The sequence below is a fragment of the Pelophylax lessonae genome (genome assembly GCF_965119305.1).
Source record: "Pelophylax lessonae genome assembly, chromosome: 1".
Lineage (NCBI taxonomy): Eukaryota > Metazoa > Chordata > Amphibia > Anura > Ranidae > Pelophylax > Pelophylax lessonae.
Genome location: NC_138768.1, coordinates 426,460,187 through 426,481,669, shown reverse-complemented (window position 1 = coordinate 426,481,669; position 21,483 = coordinate 426,460,187). Strand labels below are relative to the sequence as shown.

The window sequence follows — 21,483 nt, the reverse complement described above, 5'->3', positions numbered from 1 at the left end:
GGCCATACCCATATGGAAGAAAAGGTAGTATTTGCAATATATTTCTAAAAACATTCTTTGGAAACACATAAAATATTGTCAAAATTGTGACATTTCCTTGATATGTGTGAAATGCTAATAATCTTTCTTTGAAATATGTTTTACATCTATTTTTTTTCTATCTGACGACCAATTCCCCAATGTAATATTTTGTGGGTTTTTTCAGAGAATGTGGAGGTTCTATATAAACACTGTAGATTTGACTGCTATGATTTCGGAGTTAGCAGGAAAGGTGTATGGAATGTGATGGTGTTTACTAAAGGATCCCTTGTTGGAAGTGTGCATGTTTTTCCAATTCCGCCGGTTTTTGCCATTTTCTATGGGCGAGACAGCGGATTTGCAAGCGGTATTCAAAAAAAAATTGACCCAAAATCGCGCTGGCGAAATTTTTTGAGCCAATTTGACGTTGCGCATGCGCACATTCGCGAGTTCGCAGCTCGCGGCTGGAGGAGCTGTTTAACCTTTCCACACTTTCGCAGATATCTCTCTTTCTAAGTCAGTTTTTGAGATTTTTTAAACGCAAGTCATCTCCAAATTGACTTCCACACCTTCCACAGTGATTTGGGATTTTTGGGGGTACAGGGGAAAATTTGGCTAAACTTTAGTCGAGCTTTTAGCTGGCGTGGTTTTAAGTCGCGCTCTGACCATATTGCATCTTAATGAATCTCACACTAGGCGCTATTTTCCGCCCGCCGTTCTTTGAATGCCAATTTCAGACTTAAATAATCGCCGCTTCGCAAAATCACGCTGAAACGCCAATTCGCCGTACTATGAATCAGGCCCTTTGTAACAATTATGTTGCCTTATTATCAAGCTAGTATTTTTCTAGTGCAGGTGAAAAAAAATGAAAGCCTTCACCTAATGGATTGCTTCAAGTATTACTACTTGCTCTTGTTGGTATAATGTTATTGTTTCCCAGCTACTCCATTATGTATGCCTTTTTACAGCAGTTTGGATTCAGTTTACTTAAGGAGATCACATGCAATATTTGGGTCATGTATACAATATCACATGTGATATTGAAAAGCTCAATTCATTATAGGTTTATATGGTATTTACTAAAAGATAAGAAACGATCAATAAATGGCGCATAAACCTAGTTAAGACTCCATTCACACTAGCACGACTTGTCAGGCGACTTGTGTTCCCTCAAGTCGCCCCAAGTCGCTTGTCATAACAAATGCAATGTAAATGAATGAGAGCCGTCTTAATTGGCACTACTGAAGTCGCTCTAACTTCAGAAAAGGGTCCTGTACTACTTTGAGACGACTTGTATCCAACTTGTCCCATATACTTCAATGGGAGTCGCCTCCAATTAGGATCCTTATCTTATTTGAAGTGACTTGTTATCAGACTTTCCAGGAAGAAGAAAAAGATTAGCCAGGCATTCCCCACATTGCAGCCATGCCTATATGGTATATATATATATATATATATATATATATATATATATATATATACATATACACATATATATATATATATATATATATATATATATATATATATATATATATATATATGTAATGGTATATATATTACATTATCTCTGATTCGTGGCACTGATACGTGGCACTGGTGGACACTGATTCGTGGCACTGATACGTGGCACTGATACGTGGCACTGATACATGGCACTGATACATGGCACTGGTGGACACTGATTCGTGGCACTGATACGTGGCACTGATACATGGCACTGGTGGACACTGATTAGTGGCACTGATACGTGGCACTGGTGGACACTGATTTGTGCCACTGATACGTGGCACTGGTGGACACTGATTTGTGGCACTGATATGTGGCACTGGTGGACACTGATTAGTGGCACTGATATGTGGCACTGATACGTGGCACTGGTGGACACTGATACGTGGCACTGATACATGGCACTGATACGTGGCACTATTGGACAATGATTCGTGGCACTGATACGTGGCACTGATACGTGGCACTGATACGTGGCACTATTGGACACTGATTTGTGGCACTGATATGTGGCACTGGTGGACACTGATTTGTGGCACTGATACATGGCACTGATACGTGGCACTGGTGGACACTGATATGTGGCACTGATATGTGGCACTGGTGGACACTGATTTGTGGCACTGATACGTGGCACTGGTGGACACTGATTCGTGGCACTGATATGTGGCACTAGTGGACACTGATACGTGGCACTGGTGGGCAGTGGCACTGGTGGACACTGATACGTGGCACTGGTGGGCAGTGGCACTGGTGGACACTGATACGTGGCACTGGTGGGCAGTGGCACTGGTGGACACTGATACGTGGCACTGGTGGGCAATGAGGAAATGAGTAAAAAAAAAAACAGAAAAGGGGAATTAGGTCACAACACATCATATTCTGACTGGCCAAATACAAAGTCGTCTGTCATATAAGTCGCGCAAAATAATTCACAAGTCGCTGTAAAGTCGCAGTAAAATCACGGTAAAAAGTCGCTCCGACATGGGGCGACTTATGGTCGCGGCAGTGTGAACCGGCTCTAAAAGTTAATTTACTAACAAAATGTAAACAAAAGCATTTGACACAATCTAGCCATGTTCTATTTAATGAATATTAGCTGATTGTTAAAGAGCCAGAACCCACCAGTGTCCTTAACAACCAGTGAATAACCAGTTGTTAGGGAGCCTACATCTGCTGCATCCTTAACAATCAGTAAATAGATAGTGGTTAAGGAGCTCACACCTGCTGTATCTTTAACAACCAGTGACTCATCTGCTGTCAGTAGGGATTTCTTGCTGACAGCAGAATATAAACAAAAAAGAGCCCAAAAAAATGTTATAAAAAAGTAAGGTCTTCCCCCTCAAACTTTACCAGGCCGGGTATGGATTTTGGGGGGGGGGGGGTATCAACATACCAAAAATAAACAAAAGCAGTGTGAGTCCCCTCAAAATCCATATCAGACCCTCATCTTAGCAGCCCAGTAGGCCCAGAAGGGGGGTGAAGGAACAAGCCTGTGCCCCCTCTTCCATGCCCTCAACATGGGGGGGGTGTTTTTCTGCCCCAAGATTCCTGCTCCCCCAAGTGAATGAGTACAGGGTATATTGTACCCCTACTCATTCAACAAAGAATGAGTAGTGTAAATAGCACCCCCCTCCATGTTAAGGGCATGTGACCTGACATGGTTCGGGGGGGGGGGGGGTGGCTGACACACAGTATGGATTGGGAAGGAACTTCACTCCAGTTTTTTTTTTGTTTTTTTTTATATTTTACTGTTGGCTCTGCTGTTTACATTCTGATGTCAGTAGGGAATCCCCACTGACAGCAGGGATGAGTCATGGTTCTTAGAACACTGTCAGTTGGCAGCTCCTTAAAAACGTGCAGCCCCGAGCAGAACTGTCACATATAGCAGTGGTAGGAATACCACTGATAAATGTTTCACTTTACACTGCAGCTGGAGGTCTAGGCTGCACTAACATAACATGCAAAAACACACGTTAAATACAGCAAAATAAAAAATGTGGAATTTAATGTGCATTTTTGGTGAATTGTACATTCATGACGACTTAAAAAACTGTATGAGATATTTTAACTCAAAAATCGTTTAATGCTTAATGAATTACCCCCTTGGTGTAAGTCCCCGTTCACACTAAGGTGACCTGGTCGCCTCACAGGTCGCCGTAGGTCGCCTTCCATAGGGAAGCTGCGGACCCGTTCTAATAGGAGCGACACAAGTCGCTCCGACTTAGAAAAAGGGTCCGGAGCTTCTTTGGGGCGACCGTCATAGACTTCAATGTTATGAAGTCCATGGCGGCCGCTCCGAGGTCGCGGCGCGCTGCTCGCACCGCGACCTCGGAGGTCTCCCCCCCAAGTCGGATCGCGGCAATGTGAACCGGGCCTTACTCTTAAAACAATTTCAAATAACAATTATGTTTTGTGTTTTTTTTTTCTTTTAAACTAACGTTTTGTGTACAAATGTTTTCCTAATAACTATACATTACTTAAACTACTTTGTAACATTTTACAATATCGATGAGTCTGGAAGAAAGAAGGAAAAGGGAAGACACGATTGAAACCTTTATATACATTAAGGGTCTGAATAAAGCTCAGAAGGGCAGTATTTTCAAAATGGAGTTAAGACCAAGAACATGGGGACATGACCTCAAACTAGCAGGAGGAAAGCTCAAATCTGATCTTAGATAGTATTATTTTACTGAAAGAGTAGTTGATGCTTGGAATAACCTTCCAGCAGGGGTAGTGAGTCAGTCAATAGGTGGATACAAACATGTTTGGGGCAAACACAGATCTATACTTAGACAAAAAATGTAACAAAAAATCCCCCCCCCCCCAAAAAAAAGGGCAGACTGGACGGACTAATGGTATATAAAAAGTTAAGCCTCGTACACACGCAACGATTGTTGGAACGTGAATTTTCGGCCAACGTCCAATCGGCCGATTATCGACTTGTTAGTATGATGATTCCGACAACCGACTGCGACTTTTCGGCTGAACAAAATCTGGTGTGCAGGCTTTAAAATTTTTGTTGGCCGTCAACAGAACGGCCGATTTTCCATCAGTCAGTACAGATTTCGGCAGACAAACATCAGATGAGCAAGACTGGGCATGCTCAGAGAAGAAAAAACACACGGAAAGTAAACCAGCACATGACATCACTTCTGCAGTTGGTTTTTGTTGGTCGACAAAATTCGTGTGCAGTCTAGAGCACATTTCAACCAACACAACAACACTGGACAAAAGACGGCCGATCGGTCGGCCAACAATCGTTGTGTGTGTACGAGGCTTTAATCCGCGCTGACCAATATGAAAAATTCTTATGACCCCAATTAATTGCTTAATAGCCAGATAAGGGGACCGATGGCTGCTAACATAAAGTACATTCACCTGACACCAAAATAATCCAGAAGGTATGAAGTATGTAGCGCCAAAGGATGTAGATTTGTGAGCCAAACCAGGAGGTGAGCGGCCAGCATTACCATTAATGCACGAAGTCACTTTATGATATTGAAGCACCAGCACTTGGTCACCTGATATCAGCGCAGCACAGAATAGATTACCCACTGTTTATGGATTTTGCACTATTTTTTGATTCATTTCCACTTGTGTATGCTAATGCTTTATCAGTAGATATTTTTATTAGCACGAGCACTTTATTGTGACACTATTTATTTATTGAGTTATATCTCAATCATGGATATTAGTTTTTTATCACCTGGATCATTTTATTATTACATTATTTAAGAGCATCTCTATTGTGATATTTATTTATTTTATATTGTTTTGTTATTTAATATTCACTTTGCTTGATTTTATTGATTACATCCTTTGGCGCTACATACTTTATACTTTCTAGACTGGATGGACCTCTTTGTCTTTTTCCTGCCATCGCTCAATGTTTCTATGACTTAATAAAATCTATGTTTTTCCAAAATAGGGTAAACTGCAGCTAAAATTCTTGAAAGTGCTTTGAGAGCTACTGGGGTTCATTTACTAAAGCAAAGCACTCAATATCTAGTGCAGCTGTGTATGGTGGCCATATAGCTTCTAACTTCAGCTTTGTTCAATAACCAGTTCTGGACCGAAAGGATTTGCCTTCTTAACCACTTAAGCCCCGGAGGATTTGGCTGCTAAACGACCAGGGGCTATTTTGCGATTCGGCACTGCGTGACTTTAACGGACAATTGCGCGGTCGTGCGACGCTGTACCTAAACGAATTTGGTGTCCTTTTTTTCCCACAAACAGAGCTTTCTTTTGGCGGTATTTGATCACCTGTGCGATTTTTTGATCACGCGCTATAAACAAAAAAAGAGCGTCAATTTTGCAAAAATAGCAATATTTTTCCCTTTTTTTTATATGAAATTCCCCCCAAAAAAAATGTAAAAATCAAAATTTTTTAACATTTTCGGCCAATTTGTTTTATGCTACCTATGTTTGGTAAAAAAAATCGCAAAAAGCGTATTTTGATTGGTTTGCGCAAAAGTTATTGCGTTTACTAACTAAGGGAAAGATTTTTGTCATTTTTGTTGTTTTTTTTTTTAACGCGTAATGGCGGCGATCTGCGATTTTTTTTGCGGTACTGCGACATTGGGGCGGACAGATCGGACCCTTGACTGACAGTTTTAACACTTTTGAGGTTACCAGTGACATTTCTACAGTAATCAGTGCTATATATATGCACTGTTACTGTAAAAATACACTGGTAGTGAAGGGGTTAACTTTATTTGAGAGGGAGGGGCTGTGTGTGTCCCTAGGGGCGTGATTCTTACTGTGATTGGCTGTGGCTTCAGCTGTATGCAGAGTGATCAACGGATCTACATAGTAGATCCATATGATCAGCTCTCATACAGAGGGGAGAATGACAGGCAGCTTGTTTACACAAGCTGCCTGACTTTCTCCCTCTCCCCCGCCGATCGCAGAGTGGCCGGCGGACATCGGGTCCGCAGGTCACACGCGCGGGGGGGTCCGTGACCACGCGGGAGCGGGAGCGCGCCTCCGGCGGCGCGCGCTCGCTCCCTAGACCCTCACAAGCTAGTGACGTAGCCCTACGTCACTTTGCCTGTGAGGGGCTGACCGCTGACGTAGATCGGCGTGCGGCGGTCGGCAAGTGGTTAACAACCAGGCCATTTTTTGCGATTTTGGCTCTGCGTTACTTTAACGGAGAATTGCACGGTTGTGCGACGCTGTGCTGAAATAAAATTGATGTCCTTTTTTCCCACAAATAGAGCTTTCTCTTGGTGGTATTTGATCATCTGTGCGATTTTTATTTTTTGCGCTATAAACAAAAAAAGGGCAATAATTCTGAAAAAAAAAACACTATTTTTTACTTTCTGCTATATAACATTCCCAAAAAAAAATTTCAAAATCAAAAATTGTCATCCTTTTAATTTGTATTCTGGTACATATTTTTGGTAAAAAAAATTTCACTAAACATATTTTGATTGGTTTGTGCAAAAGTTATCTACAAACTAGGTGAAAGCTTTGTCATTTTAATTTATTTTTATTTTTTTACTAGTAATGGCGCCGATCTGCAATTTTTAGCGGGACTGCGAAATTGCGGCGGACAGATTGGGCCCCTAACTGACATTTTTGACACTTTTGGGGGACCAGTGACATTAATACAGTAATTCGTGCAAAAAATATGCACTGTTACTGTAATAATGGCATTTGCAGGGAAGGGGTTAACCCAGTGGTGATCAAAGGGTTAAGTGTGAGCCTAGGGGGTGTTTTCTAACTGTGGGGGGATGGGCTTGTGAAATGACCACAGAGACCTCTGATCCTATATAGAAAAATCACAGGCGCTCTGTGATCATTTCAGAGAGAAGAACAGTCAGCTGTGTTTACAACAGCTGACCGCCCTCCTCTATCAACGGGGAACGATCGCGGCCCAGTGGATCGGCATCCCCGCTGCCTATAGCAGCCATTCAAATTCCAGATCACACATTTCTAGACTAGGGTAGGCTAGAAAATTAAAAACAGAAATTGGTGGCAGCTAAACTAAACGTCACCAGACTTTGGCGTACCACGACTCCACTTTCTATCCCCAACATGATTGCTAACCTAAACCTCCAATGTGATATGGAGAGATTGCTCGACCATAAAAACCGCTGAAAGGAGCATTTCTCCTTACTTTGGTCCTCCTGGCTCTCCCACCACAAATGCACTTTAGTGTGATATCATTTAGTGTGCTTTTCTGACCTTATGTGCCTGATCTCCGTTAACCCACTTTCTTCCCCCTTCTCTTACTTTGCCCATTGACCCCCCCCCCCCCACTCCATTTCCGTTCTTCCCTAATTTCTCTGTTTCTGCCCCTACTAGATACAGAGTTTGGTAAAATCGGTCTTAATTTTTTTTCCTTTTTGTACACAAATTGCTGTCATTTTGTCTTTCAACACTTTTTACTCCCATATAGCGCATTTTGTACTGTTACTATGGAATCCATTTCTATACATGTTCATTACATGCCTTGTACCCTTTTGAAAATCTCTAATAAAAAAAAAAACAGAAATTGGTTGTCAAGTGAACACAGACGTAAAGTGATTGTAAATGATCAATTTAAAATAGAAATGAAAGGCAAAACATTTTTGTATATATATATATATATATATATATATATATATATACCATTTCTCTCTTTTTTATAAATGATCACATTTCCTCTGTTCTCAGCTGCATAAGAGCTGGGGAGGAGGAGAAGCAGCAGCAAACTGAACTTACCAGCAAATAGCTGTGCAGGCATCAGGACAAGTCTGATCATTGGAGGAGAGTACACTGAGTTCCCAGCAGAGCTAGGGAACTGACCATGCTGTGCTACCCTGCTTGGTGTGATCAGTTTTTAATAGGAAAGCAAGGGGACTAGCCAGGGATTTCACATAAAGGAAGCAATATAAAGAGAACGGGATACTTTCTCATACAAGTACATGGCTATAGCAGGCACATATCAGGAATATGATGTGTTGGGGTAACAAACACTTTAAAGGATGACCATCATTAACTGGCAAATATAACTATATGTTCGTGTTACTAATTATTTGGAGCAGCCCTGTAATTTTCAAACCAATTATAGGTGATATACTGTATGAGCAGTATTAAATTATTTTTTTTCTTTGAATTAGCTTGTCCATCTGGAACCTACAAACCTGAGGGTTCACCTGGAGGAGTGAGCACCTGCATTTCGTGTCCTGATCCAAATCACACATCACCACCTGGAAGCACATCAGTGGAGGATTGTGTATGTAAAGAAGGATATGAACAAGAAGGCCCCACTTGCAAAGGTAAGAATTATTTTCCTTTTTCATTTTTCAAAATATGCTCCTAACATTTTACTAGTCACAAATTATAGAGAATACATGCAGCTTTGCATCTTTACTAGCTCCTAATTAACTGATATTGAAAGAACAAACGTCTTCTTTGTCCACTTCGTACATCAGCCTAAGAGCCAGGTCACACATATGCAATGTTAGCCATCGTATGTGATTCGCAGTGCACTGCTCTGCAAACCACATGGGATGTATGTGCAATGCGAATTCAGCCATACAGATTGTATGGCTGAATTTGTATCACATTCGGGCAAACTCGCACGGCACCCTTTTTTGGGTCCACACCAGAATCGGATTGCATGGGTGTTCACACCTATGCAATTTAATTCATGTCCGAACTGACAGTTCGCACTGTGATATGCGAACTGATCTGGGGATGTCGTTAACCTTGTATTGACCCCCCCTCAGCGATTCGCATATGGCAATGCGAACTGCCTGCGAGTTAAGCACGATGCGAGTTGAGTTTAGCTCCTCTCATCTGTGCCACCATTTTGACTTGTTCACATCATTGATGGTTGGCTTTTTCCTTGTTCTCTGTGCCAGCCCATCAATGATGTCAGCACCAGGTCTTGCACTGTACTAGTTCTGCAGCTGTTTGTTATTGTTTGTAAGTTGCCATGATTAACGTAAGCTGCATTACAATGCTGAAATCACAGCAACCTATACACATCGAATATTTTCCCAGATCATTAAAGATTATTTTAGCTGCAAAAAGCTGCTAGAGCTTCCCAGAAGGTACTAGTGACATAGCCTTCCCAGGAGGCAGTTGGGAGGTCAGGGCTATGTCACCAGTGCCCCAGGAGTGGTGGAAGTATAGAAGTTAATTCTGTAAGTTTACAAAAAAAGAAGGATTTTTACATAGGAGTGTGACGGTGGCGGGTATCAGACCCCTGGCCTTCTCATCCAACTCGCGACCAAGGACCAAGCAATCTCACACCCTGCCGTCACTTGCATAACAATGCCACTCTCAGCCGCACACCACAATCTAGATGCCAGCAGACTGAGAGTGATTGTCACCGGGCTAATTAAACAATTAACCCTTTCTCTGCCCCCACCGCTTCGTTTGAGCCCAGCGGACGCTCGTAATTTTAGAAATACCAATTATCATTTTTGAATAATCATCTGTAACACGCGCTGTCACCGCAGACAGGAGTGTCCAGAGGATTTTATTCTAGGCAGTAGGCCTCTTCAAGTGACAGGTTCTTTGGGTAGCTTGGCATTAAGAGCTTAGTGACAAGATTAAAACTTTTCAAAATAAGGTTTAATAAAAAGGTTAAAATTGGTGCAAATAAAAATATTTACAGAAAAATGGGTTACATAGAAATAGAGACACAATTCAGCAATTTAGAAAAATAAGATAAAGAATTAGAAATAAGAATACTTGCAGTCCACATCCTTGTATTATCAGAGCTTCAAAAGCTGAGCATGTGTGATCGGTCCTCAAAGTGATATAGAGATGTTCCTTCTTCGATGTTACTTCTTTGATGTTAAAATGAGAACTTGCAAAGCAAAGTTTGAGCAAGCTTTTCTCTAAGATCAAAGGGGCGGTGACGGACACCCCTGACCAATTACAACAGAGTGGCAAAGGGCTGTCCTGTGGTTTACGACCATATCAAATGTACCTTTGTGGACAGAGTCATACCACTCTTAATATCTCGAAATATGTAAGGGTTACATTCTTTAAACGGCTAGTTTATAACTCAGCATGTCATTTGCTTTCAAACGATATCAAACATAAATATATCTATCATATAGGGAATATCTTATCGCTCTTTTCTATTCCATGTGCGATAGGGGGATCATGCATGTTCTTGTTTCCTTCAGTATTTTATTTCCCATCCAAATATGTACTTTCTAGAGACCTATCTTGGCTGTGTTTACAATTATGAATTTGTGTGTGAATGTGTTACAGTTCTAATGGCCAGCTGGGCTGTGTGGTATTTACGACCCAGCCTGGTCAGTCTTAATGGCTTGCTCGTTTATGGCTTTACAACCTGGCCTGTCCTGTCCTACCATCTTTCAGGATGTGCTTGAGATAAGGTGTTCTTTTGAAGCTCTGCATACTAATGTTAATTAGGGTAAGGTGGAGGCTGGTGAATGAGTGGCTTTTTGGTTTACCTCTGATGGCTGCTCTCTGAGACAAGATGGTTGCTTGACAAAATGGTGTCCCAGTGCACGATACCATTACAAGGAGTTTACAGTTTTTACTGTTAGGCATGCAGAGTTGCATGCAACTGTGTTTTGGGTGGAAAAGTCCACTTTAGGAGTGAGTAAGCCTACCCTAGTACTAACAATGAAATACCATATATTTTCACAGTTCAGGGTTGATTTTTTTATGTCCTGCAGGTCAGGTTCTGTATGTTCAGGAAAAACATGTAGCAGTAAACCATATTGTGCCTCATTCACCCATGACCTACAGCCGTGGCCAAAAGTTTTGAGAATAACCAAAATATAAATTTTCATAAAGTCTGCTACTTTCTGTTTTTTTTTGTTTTTTAGATTTTTTTGTCAGATGTTACTATGATATGCTGAAGTATAATTACAAGCATTTCATAAGTGTCAAAGGCGTTTATTGACAATTACATTAAGTTTATGCAAAGAGCCAATATTTGCAGTGTTGACTCTTCTTTTTTTTAGACCTCTACAAATCGCCCTGGCATGCTGTCAATCAACTTCTTGGCCACATCTTGACTGATGGCAGCCCATTCTTGCATAATCAATGCTTGTAGTTTGTCAGAATTTGTGGGTTTTTTTTTGTTCACCTGCCTCTTGAGGATTGACCACAAGTTCTCAATGGGATTAAGGTCTGGGGAGTTTCCTGGCCATGGACCCAAAATTTGATGTTTTGGTGCTCAAGTCCCTTAGTTATGACTTTTGCCTTATGGCAAGGTGCTCCATCATGATGGAAAAGGCATTGTTTGTCACCAAACTGTTCATGGATTGTTGGGAGAAGTTGCTCTCGGAGGATGTTTTTGTACCATACTTTATTCATGCTTGTGTTCTTAGGCAAAATTTTGAGTGATTGTTGGAAAGAGGGATGGCGCACTGCGGTGTGGAAAATTGCCATGCCCCATGAATCAAAACACTGGCAAGAAGTGTTGATAAGAAGGTGTCATGGAAGTTTATTAATTGATAATGGGGATTCAAAACAACCAAACAAACCGGTCCTGGAGTCTTCGGTATCACTCTGGGATGCTGTGGGGTTCCCGTACCTTGAAACCACGGAGCAGGATGGCCCAAACAAAAAGATGGTAAAGGGGGGTGGAATCCGGGGGATCCAAAGGAATGCTGATGCGGATGGGTATTACCGTTCAATTACTGTGTGCGGCCGCTACACAGACTGACTACCGGTTCTGCCGCTATTGCCGGAAGTGTCCCCCTGATTACGTCACTGGAAGTGACGACCGGAACAAGGATGGAACGCTGACTGGATGTAGGTGGAGGAAGGCAAGCTCCTGGTTGCCGTGACTTGACAAAGCGCATGCGCGCGAAACATGTAGTGTTTGTCAAGTCACGGCAACGGGCAACCAGGAGCTATTTAAAGCCCAAGAGGGGGTGGGATCGGGGCAAAACAATCAAACGAATGAAGACAAAAATAAAAAATGAAAAAATGTGGAAAAATTAGAGGGAAGAGGGGAGTCCCACAGCAGCCCTGTTGATGCGAAGACTTCATTACAATGTGTATAATATAATGCAATTGCGCACTGGTAGATAGCACAATACATCAATAAATATGGTGAATATACACTCACATAGGTTAAAATACCATACCATAAACCATGTATAGGGTGGGACTAAAACATAAAACCAGCAACTCACATTAATAAATTGATTAAAAAATTGATTAAAAAGATTAAAAATACTACACATATATTACTGTAAGAGCATAAAAAATATATATATAAAAAATTAATTGAAAGACCATTGTGTATAAAAAATATTTTGAGTGAGCCTACTCCCTTGGCTGAGAAGCTACCCCACACATGAATGGTCTCAGGATGCTTTACTGTTGGCATGACTAATGGTGGCCCTCACCTTTTCCTCTCCGGACAAAGTTTTTTCAGAATGCCCCAAGCAATCGGAAAAGGGATTCATCAGAGAAAATGACTTTACCCCAGTCCTCAGCAGTCCAATCCCTGTACCTTTTGCAGAATATCAGTCTGTACCTGATGTTTTTCATAGAGAGAAGTGGCTTCTTTGCTGCCCTTCTTGACACCAGGTCATCCTCCAAAAGTCTTCTTCTTACTGTGCATGCAGATGCTCTCACACCTGCCTGCTGCCATTCCTGAGCAATGTCTGCACTGGTGGTGCCCAATGAACAGCTGAATCAACAGTAGGAGATGGTCCTAGAGCTTACTTGGCTTTCTTGGGCGCCTTAAAGCCTTCTTCACAAATGCAGTACAAATGTTCCATTTCATGGCAAAGAGGGACTTTGCAATTAATTGAAATTCATCTGATCACTCTTCATAACATTTTGGAGTATATGCAAATTGACATCATAAAAACGGAGGCAGCAGACTTTGTGAAAATTAATATTTGTGTCATTTTCAAAACTTTTGGCCACGGCTGTACAAAAATAAGATGGCACCCTCCTAGTAACAACAAAAATATACATTTTCACTTAACTGCAATCTTGTTACAAAAAAAAAGCGAATAGGAGAGAATAAAAAGCAAAGATTAAAAGAAATGCTTTGTTTTCTTTTTTTTTTTTTCTATGCGCAACTATAAATCATCCAAGTATATCACTGTGATGTTTTCCTCTATAAATTGTAGCTGCCTGCAAATCTTTCCCGCTGAGCAATGACACATTTAATAACATAAAGGCATACAAGTTACACAAAGGTGGAATCAAAAAGTATTTTTTTACAGTATATTAAACTTGTGCTAACACAAAGCAGATTACATGCTAGGTTAATAGGAATGCAAATCATTCTCCTATAACAATTGTTTTTGTATTCTAAACATCATTAGTTGTTCGCTGCCCTGAGTTGCTGCCCCCAGAGAATGGCTATTTTATACAGAACATCTGCAACAATCACTTTGATGCGGCTTGTGGAGTCCGATGCAAGACAGGGTTTGAATTAGTTGGAAGCGGTATTCGGCTTTGTCAACCAAATGGACTGTGGTCCGGCTCAGACGCCACCTGCAGAGGTAAGATAGCAATGAATAAACTTTTATTTTTCCAGTGGAGACACAGTAGCAAAATAACGAGCAATGAGTCGCTTATAATGCAAGGTTGAACAAACAAATCTGGACTGGTATTCTTTGGCTGACCAAGAACTGGCATCCTTATCAAAAGACACTTCAGTTACTCGGTAGGGGGGTCTGCCAAAGCATTTAGGCAGAGAGAAAAGTACGTGAATGCTGTCATTTAGCATTTTATCACAGGGAGAGAACAATGGAATCATATTTTAGCCTTTTAGATATTTGAAGATTTAAAGTTGAACTCCAAGCAGGTATAAAGGGCAAAACACGCAAATTGACACATGTATACAGTACATGTGTGTGTATATATATATATATACTGTATATATATACACAGTATCTCACAAAAGTGAGTACACCCCTCAAATTTTTGTAAATATTTTATTCTATCTATTCATGTGACAACACGGAGGAAATTACCCTTTGCTACAATGTAAAGTAGTGAGTGTACAGCTCATAAAACAGTGTAAATTTGCTTTCCCCTCAAAATAACTCAACACAGCCTTTAATGTCTAAACCGCTGGCAAAAAAAGTGAGTACACCCCTAAGTGAAAATGTCTAAATCGGGCCCCCGATGTCATGTGATTCATTAGTGTTACAAGGTCTCAGATGTGAAAGGGGAGCAGGTGTGTTAAATTTGGTGTTATCACGCTCACTCTCTCATACTGGTCACTGGAAGTTCAACATGGCACCTCATGGCAAAGAACTCTCTGAGGATCTGAAAAAAAGAATTGTTGCTCTACATAAAGATGGCCTAGGCTAGAAGAAGATTCCCAAGTCCCTGAAACTGAGCTGCAGCACGGTGGCCATGATCATACAGCAGTTTAACAGGACAGGTTCCACTCAGAACAGGCCTTGCCATGGTTGACCAAAGGAGTTGAGTGCACGCTCTCAGCGTCATATCCAGAGGTTGTCTTTGGGAAATATACGTATGAGTTCTGCCAGCATTGCTGCAGAGGTTGAAGGGGTGGGGGTCAGCCTGTCAGTGCTTAGACCATACGCCGCACACTGCATCAAATTAGTCTGCATGGTTGTCATCCCAGAGAGAAGCCTCTTCTAAAGATGATGCACAAGAAAGCCCGCAAACAGTTTGCTGAAGACAAGCAGACTAAGGACATGGATTATTGGAACCATGTACTGTGGTCTGATGAGACCAAGATAAACTTATTTGGTTCAGATGGTGTCAAGCGTGTGTGGCGGCAACCAGGTGAGGAGTACAAAGACAAGTGTGTCTTGCCTACAGTTAAGCATGGTTGTGGGAGTGTCATGGTCTGCGGCTGCATGAGTGCTGCCGTCACTGGGGAGCTACAGTTCATTGAGGGAACCATGAATGCCAACATGTACTGTGACATACTTAAGCAGAGCATGATCCTCTCCCTTCAGACACTGGGCCGCAGGCAGTATTCCAACATGATAATGACCCCAAAAACACCTCCAAGATGACCATTTCCTTGCAAAAGAAGCTGAGGGTAAAGGTGATGGACTGGCGGAGCATGTCTCCAGACCTAAACCCTATCTGTGGGTCATCCTGAAATTAAAGGTGGAGGAGCACAAGGTCTATAACATCCACCAGCTCCGTGATGTTGTAGTGGAGGAGTGGAAGAGGACTCCACTGGCAACCTGTAAAGGTCTGGTGAACTCCATGCCCAAGAGGGTTAAGGCAGTGCTGAAAAATAATGGTGGCCACACTTTGGGCCCAATTTGGACACTTCCACTTAGGGGTGTACTCACTTTTCTTGCCAGCGGTTTAGACATTAATGGCTGTGTGTTGAGTTATTTTGAGGGGACAGAAAATTTACACTGTTATACAAGCTGTACACTCATTACTTTACATTGTAGCAAAGTGTCATTTCTTCAGTGTTGTTACATGAAAAGATATAATAAAATATTAACAGAAATGTGAGGGGAGCACTCACTTTTGTGAGATACTGTGTGTGTATATGTATATATATATATAAAAATTGCAACTTGTATTAGGACCTATAGTTGACTTGCCATTAGCACTCAGACAGGGAGGAGGTGCACCAGTACTGAAGACCAATCAGGGGTTCTGAATGCATAATGATAGGAAGAAAGAGCAGAGAGAGCCGAATGAGACCTTATCAGTCCCTCCATCAGAAACTTAGGAGTAGAGAGAGGATCTCACAGAATCTCTAACGTGTTAGTGGTGTTATTTACCAAACTGTACAGTCAAAGGTGGCTGTGTAAATCACAGGAGTCTACGTAAATGAAGACAAATCCTTTGGTAGGTAAAACAGCACACAGCAGATCAATGAGGTAATATCATTACTCACTTAAGCCTAGTACACACCACAATTATTCTTTTTTTTTTTTTTTTCATTCAACCCATCAGGTTGAATGAAAAAAAAAAACTGTCAGATCAGGTCCGAGCTGCTGTACTAACAAACAGATGTTAGTACAGTGATTTCCCCTGTTGAGCTTTTGTGTTCTTACAGGGGGATGGAGCCCCTCCATGACAGAATACTCTGGTCAGCGCTTTTAGCCATTGGCTGAGAGAGCTGACGGGTAGCCGGTCGACAGACTGTCTTCGGTCATGAGCTTTAGACAGAAGCCAGCTTCTGTCAGCCCAGTTTCTATACACACGGGCCTAATGAGAGTCAACCAGCCAACGCAGTCCAACTTTTGGCCCATGTGTACTAAGCTTTTGCAATCTCTGCATATTTTCATGCTCCTTGTCAACACATTTGCAGGCAACACACCTGAATAGTTCCCAGCCCTTCTCTTGCCTTTACCAGTATGAGCATTGCAACACAGGGGGTGCAAAATGCTAATATTAGGTCAAGTTCAGGTACTACTACTTACTAGTTGCATAGACATATTTTTTATTGTGTATTTAGCTGTTTTCTTGGTTCAGGTTTAAATCTTGGGGTTTTATGTGGTAAGATCTACTTGCCTATGTTTTCCTACCCCTTGGTTTAGAATTTTAACTTCTGCTGCAGCACACAAAATTTGACCGTTGTTGCATTTCTCCCAAGGTAATGGAGTCTTTTGAAATTGCTACTTAGTGTAGCTTAATATTTGCTTATTTTGATAAGGAGATAATTTTGTAGTGGAATACTAAAACAGGAAAAAAACTACACCCTCCTCTCTCTTCTTTTCTTTCTCTCTTCTCTCTCTCTCTCTCTCTCTCTTCATACCCCTCTTTTTTCTCTCTCTCTCTCTCTCTCTCTCTCTCTCTCTCTCTCTCTCTCTTTGTCTCTCTCCCTCCGTCCCTTTCTTTTTCTTCCTCCTTCCCTACCTCCGTCCCTTTCTTGCTCTCTCACTCTCCCCTTCCTGCCCCCCTCTCTCTCCCCCTTCTCTCCCCCTCCCTGCTTCCCCCCTCTCTCTTCCTCCCCTCCTCCCTCCCTTTCTTGCTCTCTCACTCTCCCCCCTTCCTCCCCCTCTCTCTCCCCCCCCTTCACTCCCCCCTCCCTTCTCTCCCCCTCTCTCTCCCTCCCTCTCTCCCTCCCTCCCTTCCTTTCTTTTTCTTCCTCCTTCCCTCCCTCCCTCCCTTTCTTGCTCTCTCACTCTCCCCTTCCTGCCCCCCTCTCTCTCCCCCTCCCTGCTTCCCCCCTCTCTCTTCCTCCCCTCCTCCCTCCCTTTCTTGCTCTCTCACTCTCCCCCCTTCCTCCCCCTCTCTCTCCCCCCCCTTCACTCCCCCCCTCCCTTCTCTCCCCCTCTCTCTCCCTCCCTCTCTCCCTCCCTCCCTTCCTCCCCTTCTTGCTCTCTCACTCTCCCCTCCCCCCCCCTGCTCTCCCCCACTCTTTCCCTCCATCCCTCCATAGGCTCACCTGTAGATATACATTTTAAAAAGGCGTTACTACTACTCTAAAAGCATCCACTTAACCAGCTAACAATGAAAAATAACACCTAACTGTTACTTTTATTACAAGTAATTATTCTTGAAATTTTTGTTGTCGATAAATAATGCAATATTTAAAACAATATGTTAGATGAAAACACCCCAGACTTGTCCTTTAAATAACAATAGCACAGGAGCTATGGAGCTTCAATGAGGTGGAGCTGGTGAATACAAGCCCAACATAGTATCAAATCTGCTAAAAAGGCTGATAAAGGATTAAGGCTGTTTTGTTGGATATCTTTATTATATCTTGAAACATCTCTATAATATCTCTACAATGTGTTTGCTATGATATTTACCCATACTAAAGATTGTAATTGCAAGCTACCGTCTCTGAGCAAAATTTACTCTGCAAAAACCAAAACGGCCAAAAACCAAACAACTGAATTCAGGCTGTCAGACCTAATTTAGTATACTGTAAATATGTCATACACCATTTGGGTTACGTATTATATCAATTTTCAAACTGTCAGAACCTTTCCTATGTGCTATTCCTTTTTCATATGGTTTCTTTTGTAGTTATATTAAGGTAATGCCCTTTGAACAGACTTTGCCCTGAAACTGTAGTGAGCATAATAGAAATATAATTATTGATAGAACGAAATAACAAGTTTGGCCATTCGGTTATAGTCTGTAGTAGCATTATTAATGCATGTTCACACTTCTTTGCTGTAAAAACATAATTCAATCTGAATACTGCTACTGTTTCCACATCTGTATTCATTTACAGGAACACAAAGGAACTGATTACTTTTGAAACATGTTATCTGAAAATAAACATGTACAATTGTTATTAATTATATGCTGTAAAGTTGTGTAGCTGTGAAGTCATCTAGGTCTACCCACCATGACCACCTCCTAATTAAAAGTTAAACATTGGACAAATAGCTAAATACACTGATTAGGTACATATAAAGGAGCTGTTCTCTCCCACACAGCACAGGCAAGCAGACAATACCAGCTAACAATTTTAGATCGTTACAGGAATGGCATTGGTGTTATTTCTCAACCTTCAGTTTGCTGATTGGACAGTGAAAGAGCAGCAGTAGACCAGTGGGGTAATCTAACTTCTCACTCTGCAATCTCTGCCTATTATCTTCTTCTGTATCAGCAAATGTGCATGCATAACAGCTTGTTGGCTTCCAGTTTTGCCCCTGCCTTTACCAGTCTAAAAATACTCTAGACTGAGACCCTCTAGATACTAATCCATAAAGCTAGATCATATGAAGAAATGTATATATATATATATATAGCCTGTGACATAATATCCAACATATGTTATTCATATTGATTGAACATCACTCTGAGGGTGGGAGTCAATGGTATGGAAGTAGCCAAACAAATGAGTGATAATCAGTAAATCAATACCACAGATCACTGGGCTTTGTCAAACCAAAGAATCCCTTTATTCACAAATACTAGAAAATGTTACACTTCGTTAAAAGGTACCCAAAACCATGATTCCACATACACTTTAAAACACACACATTCACCTCACTGATGGTGCTTTTCCACTGCATGGAACCGAACGGTTCGGCTCGCTTTTGTGCTTTTCCACTGCATGGTACCGCATGGTACGGTGTAGGAACGGTTCGGTACGGCGGCGCTTTTCCACTACATGGAACCGAACGGTACTGATCTCTAAACAGTACCACCTCAGTTGTGGTTCCAAGAGGGCCGTACCAGTACCATATCCCACACTCCTTTGCATGCAGCCTTGACTGTTTGTCACCACTTGCCACTGATTGGTCAGAGAATCGTTGTTATCCCACCCACTTACTTTAGTACTACTTTAGTGGAAAAGCAAACCGTACCAAACCGTACCGAACTGTTCCAACACCGTACCATGCGGTACCATGCAGTGGAAAACCAAACCAGGCCAAGCAGGGCCAAGTGGAGCCGAGCAGTGGAAAAGTGCGATCACATGCACAAGCATAGGGACCCAATGATAATGGTAAAGATATCACAATTTATATATTTCTGCAAAGCGGAATTAGACAAAAGATATCCCGCCAGGAATAATTGGGTTTGTTTGCATCATAGATAGTAGTCCCTACGTTGGTACATGTACATCACAAGGAACCTTATTTCTTCACAATGGAACATTTAGAACAGATTTGGTAATTGTGCTGAGTAAGTATGTAGAGGGAGCATGGAAATCCTTAGAATTCCTAGTGTAGAGTAATGCAATGAATGTCTTAGGTATATGCTGGTTAAACCCCCCTCCCCTCAGAGTGGTGGTCAAGGGGGCAGCATGGGTATAGTGGTCCAGAAGAGGAATCAGACTTTAGAAGCTTGGGATAACATCAGATAAGGTTATATGAGCAAAGTCTATTTCATCTGCAACTGCAAGCATATCATGAACCTCCCTCACGCTCCAGCAATAGATGAGACCAAAAAGAGCATTTCCTGTATCCATGAACCATAGAATTCAACAATCCATGTCTTCCAAACAGATAAGGACAGTATAGTTCCATATAGTTCTCATAGCCAAAGAGATATACTGGCATCAGTTTCCCATGGGGTGCATATGCATTAATACTTATCAGTTCCTGATGCTTGTAGAGGTTCCAATATCAAATTGCTTTGCAAGCTTTCTAGTTTCTGGGTAGATGGACATTGTATCACTGGGTCACTGTGAGGAGGTATTTTGTGGGTGCATGCCTCACCGGTTTTTCCAGACACAGGTCGGCTGCTTCAGAGGAAGATCACAGGATGGACTGGCCACCACTTTTCCAGTCTGAGCGTTGCTATACCGAGACTGCAAGAGACTGATACCCAGTCAAATTCAGATACTTACACTTACTGGCCACTTTATTAGGTACACTTTTTCAATTGCCTGGTAAACCAATTTGCTAATCAGCCAATCACATGTCAGCAACTCAATGCATTTAGACATCTAGACGTGATACATCTCTGAATACACAAGATGAACCTTGAAGTAGATGGGCTACAGCAACAGAAGACTACACCGGGTACCATTCCTGTCAGCTAAGAACAGGAAACTGAGGCTACAATTCTCACAGGCTCACTAACATTGAACAGTAGAAGATTGGAAAAATGTTGCCTGGTCTGATCAGTCTCAATTTCAGCTGTGACATTCAGATGGTAGCGTCAGAATTTGGCCTAAATAACATGAAAGCATAGATCTATCCTGCCTTGTATCAACGGTTCAGGCTGATGGTAGTGGTGTAATGGTGTGGGGGATATTTTCTTGGAACACATTGGACACCATATTACCCATTGATCATCGTTTAAACACCACAACCTACCTGAGTATTGTTGCTGACCATTTCCATCCCTTTATGATTACGGTGTACCTATCTTCTGATGGCTACTTCCCGCAGGATAATGCACCGTGTCACAAAGCTCAAATCATCTCAAACATTTTTTTTGAACATGACAATTTGTTTAGTGTACATCATTGGCCTCATAAGTCAGCAGATCACAATCCAATGGAGCACATTTGGGATGTGGCAGAATGGGAGATTCACATCATGGATGTGCAGTTGACAAATCTGCAGCAACTGCATGATGCTATCAAGTCAATATGGGCCAAAATCTCTGAGGAATGTT

The 21,483-nt window shown here is 41.8% G+C and overlaps 1 protein-coding gene across 3 annotated transcripts in view; it reads left to right on the top strand.

Moving 5' to 3' along the window:
- Positions 1-21,483, top strand: part of SVEP1 (sushi, von Willebrand factor type A, EGF and pentraxin domain containing 1) — a 573,162-nt gene that overhangs the window by 251,775 nt on the left and 299,904 nt on the right. For all 3 annotated transcript variants that reach the window (XM_082255001.1, XM_082255000.1, XM_082254999.1), the window contains exons 4-5: positions 8,637-8,795; positions 13,812-13,991. In XM_082255001.1, the coding sequence (XP_082111127.1) occupies positions 8,637-8,795; positions 13,812-13,991 (339 nt within the window). The remainder of the gene's footprint in view (positions 1-8,636; positions 8,796-13,811; positions 13,992-21,483) is intronic.